The sequence below is a fragment of the Nothobranchius furzeri genome, chromosome 11 (genome assembly GCF_043380555.1).
Source record: "Nothobranchius furzeri strain GRZ-AD chromosome 11, NfurGRZ-RIMD1, whole genome shotgun sequence".
Lineage (NCBI taxonomy): Eukaryota > Metazoa > Chordata > Actinopteri > Cyprinodontiformes > Nothobranchiidae > Nothobranchius > Nothobranchius furzeri.
Window position 1 is genome coordinate 28,015,992 of NC_091751.1, and position 17,149 is coordinate 28,033,140.

The window sequence follows — 17,149 nt, forward strand, 5'->3', positions numbered from 1 at the left end:
TTTCTTTTCCCTTTTTTCCCACTTTTAGCTAAACTAAAGCATCAAAGATTTTAAAGCCTTGCCGGCTGCACGTCTGCAGCAGGCCAGGTGAGACAGGTGGACACGTGTAGCTGTCCAAGGTGCTGAAGCAACCTGAGCGCGCATCCAGTTTGGACTGAATTCATAAATATGAAGAAGCAAGTCTCTGTAGTTGCTTTACAAAAACTGATAGGAGCACAATAGTGAATTCTGCCTAAATGTTTCTTTTATTTTAGTAAACATTTGACATAATAAATGAGATATTTTTAGTATTGTTAAGTTGTTCGCTGTTTCATTAATAATAACAACGAAATTGTTGATGTCAATAGGAAAATGAACCAAAAATAAAGAGAACCGCCACACCCACATTACCGTTTGGCTATTCCCTTTCTTATCATTTGAATTTTACAGCAGATATGCAGATGAAATATTTCCCCTGAAGCATGTCAGGTGTTCTCCAGCAGGTCCTTCATGAAGGAGATGTAGATTATGGCCAGGCGCAGCGTCTCGATCCGGGACAGCCGCTTCTCATAAGCGAATGTGGGAACTTTCCTCCTGAGTTCATCAAACGCCTCGTTCAGACTGAACATCCGCTTCCTCTCACGCACGTTGGCCGCCTGTCGCTGAACGCCGGTTATGATCCTCCTCCGTTTGGATTTGGTGTGGCTCCCACGGCTGTGTAACCTCGGCGAGGCCATCATCAGGCTATCAGCGCGCGCTCTATCCGCCAGCTCTCTGCTCCAGGATGTGTCCTTTATGCGCGTCTGTGAGTTTGGACAAGATGGAGCATTTTCCACCTGCTCCTTTGGTCCTGCTGCATACTTTGGAGGAAACTCAATCAGGTTAATCTCACCAGCAACGTGTATTAACATGGAGTCCTGCAGGTGGTTTGGCACAGCCATGGTCGGTTTTCATCTGAAAATGCGCAGAGAGGTCACTTTTATAGCTCTGCTCAGCCAGGAATTCCTCCAGATCCGGTCAGCCGCCACAGGGAGAGATCCTCTTTGGCTCAGGCCCAAGCGGCTCTCTTGCTGTTGTAATAAGTCACCAACAGTACCGCACAGCGCGACACCATTCAAGCTTCAAATCAAACCTGTTCCTCCGTCATTGGTCAGGTGCTGGACTTAGAGTCTCAAAAGGGCCGGGAACGAGCCGGAGCCTCCGGCCTATTGATGCGCTGTCCTCTAGGAGGACCTAATGAGCTCCAGAGGAGCCGAGGCTCTTGACAGAAGGTCACAGTCTTGTTTGCGTTCTCCCATTCGGCCTCAGAGGCTAAATAATGACACTTTTAACACTTAAAGTGGCCGAGAGAAGACTAAACAGAACATTCTCCAACAGTCACCACAAGCTTTTCTGTTGCAAATCAAAGCAAATATCTCTCCATTACCATGGTGATGTGGACAATGTCCACACTGCAGAGGCTGCTGAGAAAGCTGGTGGTCATTACATTACAGCGTTAGGTTTAATAATGGTGTACAGGTCGTTTTGGACAGGGGATATTGTTATTGTTGAAGTCGGTTATAATTATAGAAGTTTATAATAAGATAATATTCTAATGTTCAATTTTTAGGTCTAGTTCAAAAATACATCTAATAACTTAAAAAAACTCCTCATGAATTACCACCAAAAATGTTTTTCATTTCTAATTTTTAGGAGGCAGAGAAAGTTAAAGTTTAAGTTTTGTATCCACGTCCATAAATAAACCGTAATTACACAAACACAGCTGAAAATATTCGTTTTAATAACCACAACGATCAAAATGTTTTTCAGAAAAACGACAGTATAATTAATAATAATAACAATCATAATAATAACTACATGACTTGCATTGGTTGCAGAAATGCTGTTTGTATGCTGATTGCTGAAAACACTGCGAACTGAATTGCAGCTGAAAATCTGCTAAATTGTCTAAATCAGTAGAATTTATTAAAAAAAAAGGAAAATAATTGTGACAAAATAGTAAAAGAAAATGGTGTGTGTACATGTGCACGTGCAGAGGGGTGATCCTAAACAGCAGAAAGCACAATCTTCTGAACTTAGATTAAAAACTGGACAGTTTAAATTGCTTATATTTTAGCAGAAATACGTTTTAATGACTAGTTAGTAAAATTGTGCATCTGCCTTTTAAGTAATTCTCTGTAGAAAAAAAATCAATGCACCTGTTTCAGGAACTAGAAAATTGCCACATCAGAAGAGAACTTCACACGACAGGACTTGGCCATGTATTTCCTGATATTTGAACATCTTGCCACTGATTGGCTAGCAGCAACGCAATCTGACAGACTTCTTGGATGATCTGTTTGTGCAGTTTGCATTGCAATGATGATGTTTTGTCTCCACAAATACCCCAAGCCTGAAAGTGTTATGGAGTTGCTAATGCTAATGGTTAGCTTCTACTAGTCGAGACAGTCTCTGCTGTTTCCTGGACGCTAAACCAACAACAGCCTTCCCCGTGTGCCAAGATTGGTGAGTCCATAAATGTTAAGTAATAAGTTAACATTCATGGGCTCATCTTGGCTCACAAGAGGAAGGTTGTTATTGTTTTTATGTCCGGGCAAAAGCAGAGAAATTCTCAACTATAAGAAGCTAACTGTTAGCATAGCAACTCCACCACACAGCAGAACTCCTTCAGGCTTGTGTTATTTGTGGAGATGAAACCCAAAAAAATTCCCATTAGTCATCACAAGCTGGTGAAGTGCATCCCTGCATTTGACCCATCCTCAAGGGAAGTGGTGAGCTGCAGCAGTGGCTGTGCTCGGGAACTATTTGTTGGTTTAATCCCCCAATCCAACCCCTTAAAGCTGAAGGTCAAGTGGAGACACACTGGGTCCTTTTTGTTAAGTTCTTTGGAATGACCCAACCAGGATTTGAACCCCGATCTCCCAGAGAGCAGACACTCATACCACTAGGCCATTGAGAAGTTATGTTGCAGAGCAAACAGAGTCAGTGGGAGAGTCGTGTTGCTGTTAGCCAATCAGAGGAGAGATGTCAGAGTGTCAGGAAATAACACTCCAAATCCCGTCGTCTCAAGCTCAGCTGTGCTGTGGCTCACTTCTGGGTCCTGAACGAGGATCACCAGAGCTTTTTTTCCCCACAAAGATCAACTCACAAGGCATTCATTTATACTAGACCACTGTAGATGTATTGAGAAAAAAGAGTGAACTGGGTCTTAAAACATTTCACAGTGTCTTGTTTGGAGACTCACAGTTATATTCAGGCATCTAAGCCTTGTTAGACTGAGGGCTCAGATTTTTGTCTTTTTATCTTAACAGGAATGTACCTGTGAGTTCAGCAGAGAAGAATGACCGGTGATTTTCTGCACAACTGTATGGCAGCACACCAGCATAAAACAGGGATAAGCTACGTTGTCGTAAACAGCTCTGATCCAGATAAGACCCACTGGGCTGTCCAGCAGATTTACAAACATCTCCTGAGTCTGATGTCAGTTGTGAGGGAAGAGTGCCTCCTTTAAATACTCCACGATCAGAGTGTCTTCTCCATCTTTATCTCTGTCTCACTTTCGTTTATCCTGGCAGGCAGAAGGAGGTGACAGCACATTCCTCTGGTTGTCATGGAGATGCTGAGAAAGCACAGCTGGGCGGTAGAATATGAGGTAATCTCACCCTGGGACTGCTTAGTAAATATTGCTCTTAAGTAAAAAGTAGAAACCCCCAAAAGGCTCACAAACACGAGTTTCACACACACATACACACTAACACACATGCGCGCGCACACACGCACGCACACACACACACACACGCACACACACACATGCACACACGCACACACACACACACATACACACACACACACACACACACACATACACACTAACACACACACACACACACACACACACAAACATACACACACAAACGTACGCACACACACGCACGCACGCACACACACACACACACACACACACACACACACACACACACACACACACACACGCACGCACACACACACACCCACACACACACACACACACACACACACACACACACACACACACACACACACACACACACACACACACACACACACACACACACACACACACACACACACACACACCACTCATTTCCTCCTCTGGACTACCTTATAGGTTAAAACAAATGATGGATTCTCATGTGACTGAAGTGTTTAAGCAGGTAAACAGTAGAGTGTTAAACAGCCGATGTGAACATGAATCACTTGTCTGAGGATTTAATCTGAATTTGAGCAAACTTTTGTTTAGAATAGAATATACTTTATTGATCCCACAGTGGGGAAATACACTTGTTACAGCAGCACCAACACTTAAGGGAATACTTTTAAGATAAATAATAATAAAGGTACATGCATTTATACACATTGGCAGTAGTCTAGTGTTGTAACCTTTGATCACCAAAAACCACGAATAAAAAAGAAAAAACTCAGGTTCCAACACTATGCAGCATACTGCAGAGACACAGACATGCAGTGTAAGTCTGGTATTGCACGAGTGTTGAACACATAATGAATATTGCATTGGTGTTATTGTGTACCAGGAAATTGCCAATAACACTTAAACTGAGGAGTTATACACTCTTACTGCAGCGGGGATGAAAGATCTGCCAAAATAAGATTCTGAAAGCTTGTATCTATTTGAGTCTGCTGTAAAGGTGCTAATGCAGCTCAACATGCAGGTTATTAAATATCATATTGTGCATAACCCTTTGGGCCAGCAGCTGTTGTATATTTAGACCCCAGACATAGGTACTGGACGTAGTGCCGTCCAGTTCTCCCTTTATGCATCAATTCCCCAAAATGCCATTTTGACAGTGCCACACATCTCGTCACACCCAGACAATCCAAAAATGGGAAAAGAGGTAAAGCTGTGGGTGGGAGCAGATGAACCAATGTAGCTACTAGCATGAAACCTGCATGTTAACCCCTGAAGTTAAGAGACGAAGCTTCGGGGCGGCCGACCCACGCGGCCGCCCGGCCTCCATGCGAGGCTGTTGTTGTGCTGGTTGCTTGTGGAGCTCTAATGTGCACTTTGTGATTGTATGTCTTTGTTGTGTGCTACATAAATACCAGTTACTTACTACTTACTGATATGGACAGTTGAAATACAAGCAGAGCCTCAGATCGCTGGGATCGGAGTCACGCTCCCTAGTCGCTTACCTGAGGTCATGCTCTGCCACATTCAGAGATCAGTGGGAGATTAGCTACACGCTAACCCAAAGCTAACAGAGGTTTTCGGGCATTTTTAGTGATAAAGACGCAGTTGAACGACTTCAAAGTGAAGCAACATCAACTCAAAGAGCTGTGGTTTTTCTGTAATCTTCCTCTGAGAGCTCCAAAGACAACCAGCACAACTACAGCCTTGCATGGAAGCCAGGTGGCGGCGCGTCTCCGCCCGCTTGGAAGACGGCAGCGTGTGGCTGCTTGTGTGTAGCAGTTATTCCCGGCCGAGAGACAAGAGAGGCCGGGTAACTGCCTCGCTGGGCTGCCTCCACAAGGATAAAGTGGCAGATTGATGGGCCATTCCCATCTGTACCGGGTCTGCCCGGGCCGGGTAGCGTAGGTTGTTTACATATATGGGTGGCCTGGTATTTTTCCGGGCCAACCAAGACTCATTCTCAGCCCTCCTCTCGAGGGGGTCTGCTTCAGGCCGACCAGGGCCAACACACCCACTGCTGACAGCAAATTCACACCTTCCATTAGAGCAAGCCTCTGATTGGTGGGTAGAATCAGCCCACATGGGCTTAAGACAAGGATGTGTGGAATCAACCGGGCCAGGCTGGGGCCGACTGGGGCTACCCGGCCCGGGCGGACCCGGTACAGATGGGAATGGCCCATTACAGATCTCTGATCGCAGGGCCGGTGCTGTTAAAGGGAGAGGCACGTTACCGTAACTCTGCAAACCTCCATTCTGCAATGGTGACCTCAAAGATCTTTAACCACGGTGGACCAGCAAAGCCCCAAAGCCCCAGCTTACCTAGCTTGAGTTTTGGCATCCAGCCAGCCCCACTAACATGTCATATTTCAACCCATATTGACCAAGCAGAGTCATGTTAAATGCATAGCATTTCCCCCCATTCAACCAGTGAAATAAAGCTGACTTCTTGGATGATCTGTTAGTGCAGTCAACACCACAGCTTGCCCTTTTTGTCCAAATAAATCCTTTATTAAGATCCAAACAATAACATACAGAGGACACAACTAAGTTCAGAGAGTCGAAATGGCCGAACATGTATTAACGTGAAGCCCAGTCTGAGGCTCCCTGGAGCTAGCTGCTAGCGCTAGCTCTGATGCGCATGCTACCTGTCAATCTAATCTAATTATTCATAATTTCAAGCATTAAATTCCACATAAATGGAAAAGTTACAAATAACTTCACCCCCTCAGTCGTCATTAATTTAAACTAGATCTAATAAACCTAAAATGTTGTTTTGCACCAGGCTGTAAACATATTTATTCCTGTTGTTAAATTAGCATTTTTAACATGGGATTCAATGAGGTGTCAGCCCCTAGTGGATGAGAGTGGAACTGCAACTTTTGGCCACTTCTGTGTTGGGAACATTTTTAGATTTGTTAGGGCGCTCCCTTGCTTTAGACACTTCCACTCACGTCATAAATGATGTTGGTGTACCTTTTCATGGAATTATGATATTTCACCCAACCAAATATCAGATATCAAGGCAGCCACAGTTCGTGCCTTGGCGCTGTCCAACCAATCAGTGTTGGTCTGTGAGGTGCCAAATATTAGCAGGTCTGCAAAACTGGAAAACTGGCTTCTTGTAGCTTGGGCTCTTCCTGCGTTTGCAGCCCAATCTCTAAAAATAATAATGGTAGGTTTATGAAACTCTCACATCACAAGGTCGACTAGTTCTGCTGTTAGCCTCAAGGGCAACCTGCTGGCTCTATTATCAACCGCAAGTTGCTTTGGACAAAAGTGTCTGCTAAATACATAAACATAAACAAATAATGTAAATGTGTTAATGTAATAGGTAAATGTGTGTTGTATACAGTAAACTGAATGAAAGCTGCCATATTTGAACATGCGCCCTGAACAAGTAAAATAAATTATGTGAATTTATAGGTAAAATCTATAGTGTTTTATATAATATGCATAATATTGGTAAAAGTAATAAAAATAATTATAATAATTAATATAATTAGCAGTTTTAAACTAAGAATTCAATGAAAAACGGAGGGTGCTATTCAGCGTTGCGATCAGTAATGATGATGAAGAGGAAGAAGATATGAGTCTGATCCTACAACATTATAAAATATTGTAATATCCTACATTTGATGAGAAATGTTTTCTACTGCTCGGTAACTTTCAAAATGTATTCTACAGGAATCAGTTTTTATGAATTATGTACTAAATTGTAAAATAAGTGTAATTTACTCTGTAATATTCTACAGTGATAAAGTGTTTTAAACTGTGCTGGAGTTTTCTAAAGTGTCTTTATTCTAAATTAATGTTTATTTCCCTTTCTGTTTTTTATTTTGGGATTTCTTTTACCAGGAAATGACCAGCCTCCATATTCTATCACTTTGTTTTCTCAGATTTTCTGCATGAAAATAAACATATTTGAAAATTGTAAAAGCAGAAAAAAGGTCGGTTATATACCACAATAATACCCTGGGGTGAAATTTTAAGTTTTAAACTGTTTCAACGAGTGCCCTATAAAAGGATAAATCATGAAATGCCATAGAATATCAGTAAATCCATGAATAGCACCGACATGTGGAAACGACACATTCTTGGACTTGAGGAAATGACATATTTTTAACTTTTATTAACAGAAGTCATTGCTGAAGAGCTGTTCTCACTGTGTAAATCTTCCTCTCTGCACGCCTCCTCCTCTGCCTCTGCTGTCGGAGCTGAGCCCACTGCTTCTGCAGTAAATCACACTCATCTTTGGTTCTGCTTCTCTCTCTTTTCTCTTTAACGCAACTCTTTCTGTCAACTACACATTTTATTGCCTTTTTTGAGCACATCTATCCTTGCTACTGCTTCTATATTTTGCTCAAATCACAAAAGTGAAACTACTTAGCTTCTTCTTTGGGCTGAAATAAGAACGCTGACTCTAACCCAACTTCTCTGACGCCAATTTCGATCTAAACTTTCAGGATGGAGGGAGTCAGAGGGAGTTAAGAAGATATGTTTAACTCCTGACCTATCAGGCTCTCCTTCATTGTGTCACTCCTTTAGCTCCCCCCACCCTGAAGCTGACTCACAGCTCACTTGTCGCAGACTTTGCTGCGTCGCCCCCTCTGATTGGTTCAACTCCTTCCACTGGTTATGAGGTGTTTACACAGCTGGTGGGCAATGTGAATGATAGGGTCCATGAGACAGGCAAACTCCAATACCACATCACACACACACACACACACACACACACACACACACACACACACACACACACACACACACACACACACACACACACACACACACACACACACACACACATTGGTTTTTAGGATATAATATATTTTAAACATTATATTTATAACTCAGATTTCTCAGACAAAAACGGCTTGTTTTTATAATTATAATAAAAAAAAGCTGACAATTTTTTGTTCTTTGTTTAAACAGAAAAGCAGTTCAGCAGTTTCTCCAAAGGGGCTTAAGAACTAACAAGCTGTAAGACACAGAAGCAAAATCATCCAGGACTGCAATCAGAGCCAAACTACAACACTCTAATTTCCTTTACACCTTCTCTTCACCCTCTCCTTGTTGCTCTCTTAGGGGGGCATTGGGCTGCCAGGTTAAGCCTAGTCTGGCTCGGTTGTGGTTAAGACATAACTTGTTACCACCTCTGCTACCTGGTCTCTATACCTGGCCTCGCTCTTTGACTCTCAATGTGGACGGACCAACGCCATTTAGGGACCTCTGAGTGACATGCGGTAGCCCAACAAATATAACATGGAACAAAAAACAAATTTTATGTATTTTAAGAATATCACCCTCGGAACACTATCCTGTACAATACTATAGCAACAATGGAAGAATAAAATGGCCATACTAGATCAATGTGGATCACAACTCTTGAAACAGTGTGGTAGTCAATAAAGAGAAAAGAGCTGCAGATGACGTGCGTCGGCCCGTGCATTGCCTTTGGCTCCCCATTTCAACTGCTCAGTCGTTGGATGAGGCAGGGGGGTCATCGAGATAGCTAATTCACACCTAAAAATATGAATGGGGGGGGGGGGGGGGGGGGCAACCCTTTAGGGGAAGAGAGAGAGGAAACACACCCTTAACCTTAAAGTGAAAGAGGGAAAACCCCTAACCCTACAGAGAAAAAGAGAGAGTGGAAACACACCCTTAATTCTAACCCTAACCCAAGCCCCCATTATTCAGGTCTGAAAGTGAAGCCAACATGGAAGCAACAAAAATTGCAGTTCCACCCTCATCCACTAGGGGCTGGTGTCAGAAGCAAGCAAATCCTCATTGACTCCCATGTTAAAATTACCAATTTCACAGCAGAAATAAACATGTTTACAGCCTGGTACCAAAACATGTTTTTGGTTTAAATGATCTAGTTTACACTCATGACAACTCTGAGGGGGTGAATTTTTTTGTCACTCTTCTGTTTAAGTGTATTAAATGCCTAAAATTCTGAATAATTAATGAGCATCAGACCCATGTGACCGCAGAGCTAGCTCTGGGGAAAGGCCTCTCCGCAATTTTTAGCCTCTCAATTTAGACCATTAGTTGTAGCGTTTGTGCATTCTTTTTGGATATTTTTTGTGCAATTGTTGGACAAAATGACTTTCTATGGCATTAATTGCACTAATAGTGCGTCCAAGGAATCTCCACATAATTTTTTTTGGTAAGTAAAATTATATTTATGTATTTTAGGTCACTGTCGCTCTTGCACTAGCTGAGCTGATTTTAACATGTACTGTTTAACCATGAAATAGAAATTTAATAGGGTAAAACCCAGTGGATTTAACATAATGCTGCACTTTTGAAAATGGGTTGAAATATAACATGTTGGTGGAGCTGGGTTACGACTATCGGTATGGTCTCATCCCACTCAGCGGCAGCGCGGCGCCTGTCTGCTGCGCGGGCTTGCAGAGCTCTCGGATGGAAACCAATGTTTTTCCACCCGGTTCTCCCCAGCAGCATCTCTGCACATCTCTGATCGCAGGGGCGTCTGTCTGGTGCGCGGCTGCTGGCTTGTGGAGTTCTTGGGAGACCTCTGTGTTTTATCTGGTTTTACCCAGCGGTCAGCCCAGCGTATCTCTGACTCAGAAGCTCTGGTGTTGTGCACAGTTACCTTCGGTTGTAGCTACGTAGCTACCTTCGTTAGCTTAGCTCACACCTCCGCGTTAGCTTTGGGTTAGCTTGTAGCTACATCGCTTCAGTTCGAGGAGTGTCGTCATTTGATCCCAGCCTTACAGCCCCACCCTCAGCTCCACCTCTTTTCCCTTTTGTGAAATTGTCTGGTCTTGATGGAACCTGTGACACCGTCAAAATGGCGGTGGTGGCCATCTGCCACTATGGCTTAAACACTTATTATTGGAGCCTATATACACGAATTGTCCAGTATATATGTCAATGCCCTAACCCTACAGGGAGAGAGAGGGAATCCTAACCCTAAAGGGAGAGAGAGAGGGAATCCTAACCCTAAAGGGAGAGAGAGAGAGAGGAGACACACCCTTAACTGTAACCCTAACCCTAAAGTGAAAGAGGGAAAACCCTAACGGTTAGGGTTCTTTTGTTCATCTTCCTCATCATAATGGCAAATTAGATGACAACAGGTGCTCACATCGGTTTGTGCTGCTGAACATGTCTGAACAGCTGGACCACATTGTTGTGTGTCGGGGAGGAAAAATAAAAACTACAGCAGCCTTGAGCTTGTCGCTGCTTGCTGAAGTTATATCAGCTCTGTCTGGAAGTTAGTTGGAAAACTTTCTCTTTCAGTTGTGAACACATTACTGAGTGGTTAAAATCTCTGTTTCTGGCCTTCAACGTTGGAAAATAGCTGAGTAAACTCGGTGTTGAGTGAGAGGAGTGTTTAGTTTGTCCGAAACAGCAGAGCTGCAGACACCGGCAGTGGACGCTGGAGAAAACACAAAGGAGGGGGCGCTTTGGCTCTGCTAATGTCGCAAAGCATCATGGGAGTTGTAGACTTTGTGGTAAAATTGGCCAGTGGGTCAGTTTGAATATATTTTTGATATTTATCTCGCAGGCCACATAAAAATGCTCCACGGGCCTTGTGTCTGACACATGTGTCCTAAAGGGAGAGAGAGAGGAATCAACCCTAACCCCTTCACTAACGGCTCAAGAACAGAATCTGGGGCCTCATTTATCAAGTTTGCTTACGCACAAAACGGGGTCAGAAAACTGCGTAAGCAACTTTCCACGCAAACTTTGGGATTTATGAAAAAAAAACTGCGGGAAAATGTGCGCAACTTTAAGTTGACTAAGGACCTTGCTTACGCACATTTTGGACATGGAGAGCACCTGCGATAAAATTATGAAATACTGCAGCATTATCACTTGTACTGCTTCGTTTTCACACAGAACAACACCCCCCACACTCACGCGTGCGCGCGCACACACACACACACACACACACACACACACACACACACACACAGCCTGAAGCGCAAAATACGGAATGCAGAATATCAGCAGGGGAACAGATTGAGACAGAATGTCATGCGTCTGTGACAGTGTGTGTGTCCTGTCACTGTGACTCGATTGATCATCCGCCCTGGCTACTTGTACAGGGGAGATCTCCGTTTGGCTGACTGGTTAGCGCGCGTGACTTTCACCCGGGAGTCTGGGGATTGATTGGACCATTTTTTTTATATCCGCCACAGATCTCTCTGAGGAATTCACAACATTGACAGCTTCAGCAACGCTGTGCCACTCCGTGGATTTTCTCTTATTTGTTTTGAAAAAGCACTTCCTTTCATTTCTCCACCTCACCCACAAGTACCTCAATTTCTGCTTCTGTGAAATGGCGCTTTCTTGATCTGCCTTGATCTACGGTCGCCATGTCATTGGCAGAGCGCTGCAACAGCCGGCTTATGTATATGCATGAGATCCACAAGGCACTTTGCATTGACTATTTATGGCAGTAATGGGCGTGGTGAGGGTGGGATGTCACTAAAATGCAGATGAGAAACATTCTCGTTAGTCTCTGATTTATGAAGCAGAGATTGCGTGCAGCTGTGCGTGCTCCGTGTTTGATAGATCACAAACCTACTTGGCGTAAGTACTTTTTTTTTGCTGAACTTAAGTACGGTTTTAGTACGGATTCTACGCAATGTTTGATAAATGAGACCCCTGGTGATTAAGGAAAAAAAGCATTCATAATACAAGAAACTAAATTTGTTCTGTTCATGTTTTATATGTATTTACATGTATTATAAAGTAAAATAGTAAATAAGCTTCCATTGAATCATAATGGGGAGTTCCTTCATCTTCATGGGAAAGACATTCTGAGTGATTTTCCTGATGTCAGCTAAACCTCATCGACCACCCTGACTTCCCTTCATCTCTCTCAGTACCCTCAGCTCTGCTCCACATAAAGTCATCATAAAATATAATAATAAAATATTTAAGTTGTGTCCTGGGTTTTGTTCTGTGAAGCTATGAGACTAAATGTGAGATCACTTTTTCCAGTTCCAGAAGCCTTTTTTCTCTCTTCCCTCTGTGTATTTATTTTTCTGTGGTTTTGGGAAGTTGTAGCAGCAATTTTATTGACATCCTGTGTGTGTTCTTCTTCTTACCCTCTTGCTGGTCCCCGCCTCTGCTTTTTCTCCTGATTTATACACAAAAAGCACCAGGAATAATTAATAAACTTTTTTTACATTATTTCTTTTGCTGAACAATAAATAAGCTCTTGTAGCAGTTAGGTATGCTCCTCTGGTCTAGCTTTTTCAATATTAGCCTTGTCTTTGATGCTGCTAAGATAAAATAATGAAGATTAAAACAACAACTTTTCATGTTTTATCTTTTGTCTGTAAGGCTTCCTCGTTGTTTAAGACGTAGGAGTTACGGTCTAGATGGCTATGAGCCTCCTGTCACCCTCCTGACTATACACAACCCTATTACTCTCACTGGGCTGGGCACTGTGTACGTCCACACACACACACACACACACACACACACACACACACACACACACACTCGCACGCACGCGCGCACACACACACACGCACGCACACACACAACACATGCACACACACACACGCACGCACGCACACACACACAAGCATGCATGCACACACACACACGCACGTGCATGCACGCACACACACAGAAAGGAAGATATACACATCTTGCTAATAAAATAATCTGATTACTTATTTTACAAATACTTTATCATATGAATACAGACGGCTACAACAGGAGAAAATCTAAAACGCTATAAAATCATAACTGAAAAGAAAATTTGTGCTCTGAGGTTGAGTGGAGTCCTTGTGAGTTGTCAGTGTATTACCTGCTGTACAGCAGACCCAGTTTAAAGGACTGGGGGGTGAACATCTAACTGGGAATCAAACAAATGGGACTCAGGGTAGAACAAACAAACAAAATGAGCTCAGCTCACTGGCCTAGTGGTAGTGTGTCTGCCCTGAGACTGGGAGATCGACCATTGGAAGAAAAAAAAAAAGGGGGCGCAACACCTACCTGCTTGACACTCATCATTAAGGGGTTGGATTGGGGGGTTAAACCACCAAAGGGTTCCCGAGGGCAGCTGTGTCTGCAGCTCACCGCTCCCGCCGGGGATGGGTCAAATGTGGAGAACAAATTTCACACACATCAGTGTACGTGACATCTGATGGAACTTTGACTTCAATGAAACATTCCAAGAAAGCCCATGACTTATAACTTAGAGCTTGTAGTTAATATACGTATTAATACAACGATTAAATTAGCAGAAAATTCAAGATGTTGATAAAGATCAAAACCATGACTGGTGAAACTTTCCAAGCAGATGCTTTGATGTGGATTTCAAAGTAACAATATGTATTTCCCCTTGGCGATGTTGGCCATTAGGGTCAAAACTCCCTGCGAGCACAACCTCCAGCAACAAGACAAGCACCTCACACTCCTTTTATCACCGACAATGAGTGAGGAGGTAAATGTGTAAAACAACGTTTATGAATGGTAAGTTTTATAACCGTTTGTTACAAACTAATAAATGCATTTTATCCTCATGGGCTCCCATAGAAGGAAACATGGTGTCTACTCTGACGTCGCCCAGAGAATTAAACCCACCCCCATATATATTAGACTCAAGTTTTACTTATATATGTTATGAAGTTTTTCAGGAACTGGACATCCTTTGATTCATTTTCAACATTTCGATGGATATTTCCAGAGATTAACAATAAAAACTAGACATTGTCTTTAAAAGACGGTTCTGTTGGTTTTGCAGAACATGTTTCTACCGTCAGCCGTTCTACCATCCTGTTGCATGTTCGTACTTGTTTTTCTCTAACATTTAGCTGTAATTGGTCACTTGATGCCTTAAAACACCACTATTGTGTGCAAAAATTTAAAAGGAGTTAATGCTATTAGCTTGAGTTTTCGTCTACCCCAGGTAAGACACTTATTACGTATGCGTACCATACCCCATTTAAAACCTGAACTGTCCCTTTAAAAAGTGTTTTCATTGAAATGTATAAGATTTGTAACAAAGTTGAAGTACGGCTAAACGTATTTACTTAAATTAAACATGACTACCCCTAACCGTAAGCTTTAATCCTAACCCACTTCATTTCATTAAGTTGTTTTTAATAGACATCCAATTTTGACCTCTTTAAGCATTGCTAACAAGTTCCATAACATCCTACACACAGTCGATAGCTGGTTGTCATCACCTGACCTGCACACACCCATAAAGAAGTCAGAGGATCAAACCTCAAGGTGATTATTTATTGACAGCAACACAATCTGCTCATCTCATTTAAAAACACTGACTAATCAGGTCAGAGAGGTATTACCGGATGAATGAGAAGGAAACACACTGAACACACCCCTCTGAGTAAAGTATGTCAGTAAAGAAGACCTTTATCTGCCATCGTCATGGTTACAGGGGACTCAGATGTGGGAACTTAGGAGACCAATGATGGGAATCCACCTCAGCAACCAAATTCAGCGTTTACACTCAAGGTTAAAGCGAGTGTGCTTTGGGACATGTTGGTTCCTTGGGAACAATTCTGATCCTTCATCCTTGAGTCCGTCTACTCGAGTCAGCGTGAAAATCACAAACTCAAAGCAGAAGTGCAGAAAGGCTCTCAGAAATGCCTCTGAGAGATTTCATAGATGTCCGCTGGGCTGTGAGGGATGAACTTCGATCCATGAGGGGATTTAACCATGGTTGTGCGTCTCTGACTGGTGGAACACCTCAGGTTTTATGACCTGCTGCCATTTGGGGCTTCGGGACCGAGCAGAGTGACGGCCACAAAACTAATTAGGCTTGACCATCGGGGGTGGGGGGTAAGGAAGGAGGGGATTTGTGGATTGTGAATGGGTCTGCACAAGTGAATGAGTTAGTGGAGCGGTTGATGTGTGCCATGGGCCGCTGGACGTGTGAGTTCTGAACTTGGAGGATTGCGTCAGGTTTGCTCTCCATTAAAGACTCCACACACACTTTCATGTTGGGGCCGCAGAGCCTGGAAACTCTGACACAGCCAATACCCCCCCCCCCCCCCCCCACACACACACACACACACACACACAGACACACACACTGCTCCTAGACTCAGACTCAACCAAACACTCCTTTATCGTCTTATTCCTCTGACCCTCCCTCTCCTCCTCTTCATCAGAGGATCATGAAGATGAATGGTTGTGCGTAGATATGAGGGTCCAGTTGTGGGAGGGTGGGGGTGGCGTATTTGGTGTCAGAAGTGGAATGTGTGTGAACTGCAGACCGCTTCCTATAAATCAGGCAGACAAGTGGGAGGAGGAGGCAAAGAAGAGGAGAGGGAAAGCAGGGCAGCAAGGGAGTGATAGGAAGTATGACAAGATGAATGGGAGATGAGTGAGGGAGGAGATACAGGTGCAAGAGAGGCGCTGTTGAGGGTTACGATTGGCCAAGTGAGAGTAATGACACATGGGGGACGTCACCAATGTTCAAACGGTAGAAAACTGTCTCTTAAATCCTAGAAAAACAACCTTTGATTGTTTGAGGTAGGGCTGGGAGATACCGCCTAAAATCAGTGTCATGATACGTTGAGGATTTCACCTTGACAACGAAAGATGGACGATAACTACATGAACGCGCAGAAACAAAAGTTTGGGCTGCCACATGTTTTACGTATGTTTTATGTTTTCAAGTGACTCAAGGTGGTACAGCATTTTAAGGGACACGAATGTCACCCACCTGCACATATTTTCATTTTTTAATTAATGAACATATACAACCAACAATGCGGCATTATACTGTAATTAACAATAATTGTAATATAATTTACAATAGAAATTACCATCATATTTCTGCTTGACTAACAGAATGAGCATGATAGATTTTTGTCAAATGTGTTGCTGTGCCTTATAGAAAAAACACCTTATGGTACCATAACCTGAGCCTTAGTTATCAGTTTATGTATATAAATGCCAAATCACGACCAGGGACGTCTCAATGTACTTCACGAAGTAAACATTCTAATACAGGTCAGTTCATTAAGCCAATCAGTAAAGTTTCCTATATAAGGAACCCAGCAGGTTGCATCAAGTCACTGACTAGTGTCAGAGTCTTTACAGCAATCCTCATACTAAGCAAGCATGTAGCGACAACAGGTAAACTAGTAGTAGCACATTCCATGTTAAAGAAAGTAGAATGTTATCAGGAGAGGGAGCATGTTAAGTGGTTAGCGGCAGTGTGCTAGCCGATGGCCCCCACCTTGGGGGCACCACAGCTAAGCACATGGATGTAGCAGACAACCACTTGTCTTGAAGCGTGTTTCCAATTAGAACAGTCCATATGCTCATCTATTGGCTCTGCTACTTGCTAACATGTGATTGTCCGTTCTTGACACCTGTGTACTTGACAGTTCTGCATACCTGACATTGCCTACAAGAGCCTCTAGGCGGTAGTTTTATCCATATTGTTGTATACTTACTGTAAAGAGCTCCCCAGTCCTCATGTTGGTTGTGTGAAATAACCGGGGCACA

At 43.1% G+C, this 17,149-nt stretch overlaps 1 protein-coding gene across 1 annotated transcript; it reads right to left on the reverse strand.

The window, feature by feature from the left end:
• Positions 1-222: 222 nt before the first annotated feature.
• On the reverse strand, positions 223-1,023 carry LOC107383659 (protein Fer3). Its single transcript, XM_015956417.3, has one exon. The coding sequence runs from the start codon at positions 918-920 to the stop codon at positions 465-467; it is 456 nt and encodes a 151-aa protein (XP_015811903.1). The 5' UTR covers positions 921-1,023; the 3' UTR covers positions 223-464.
• Positions 1,024-17,149: the final 16,126 nt, after the last annotated feature.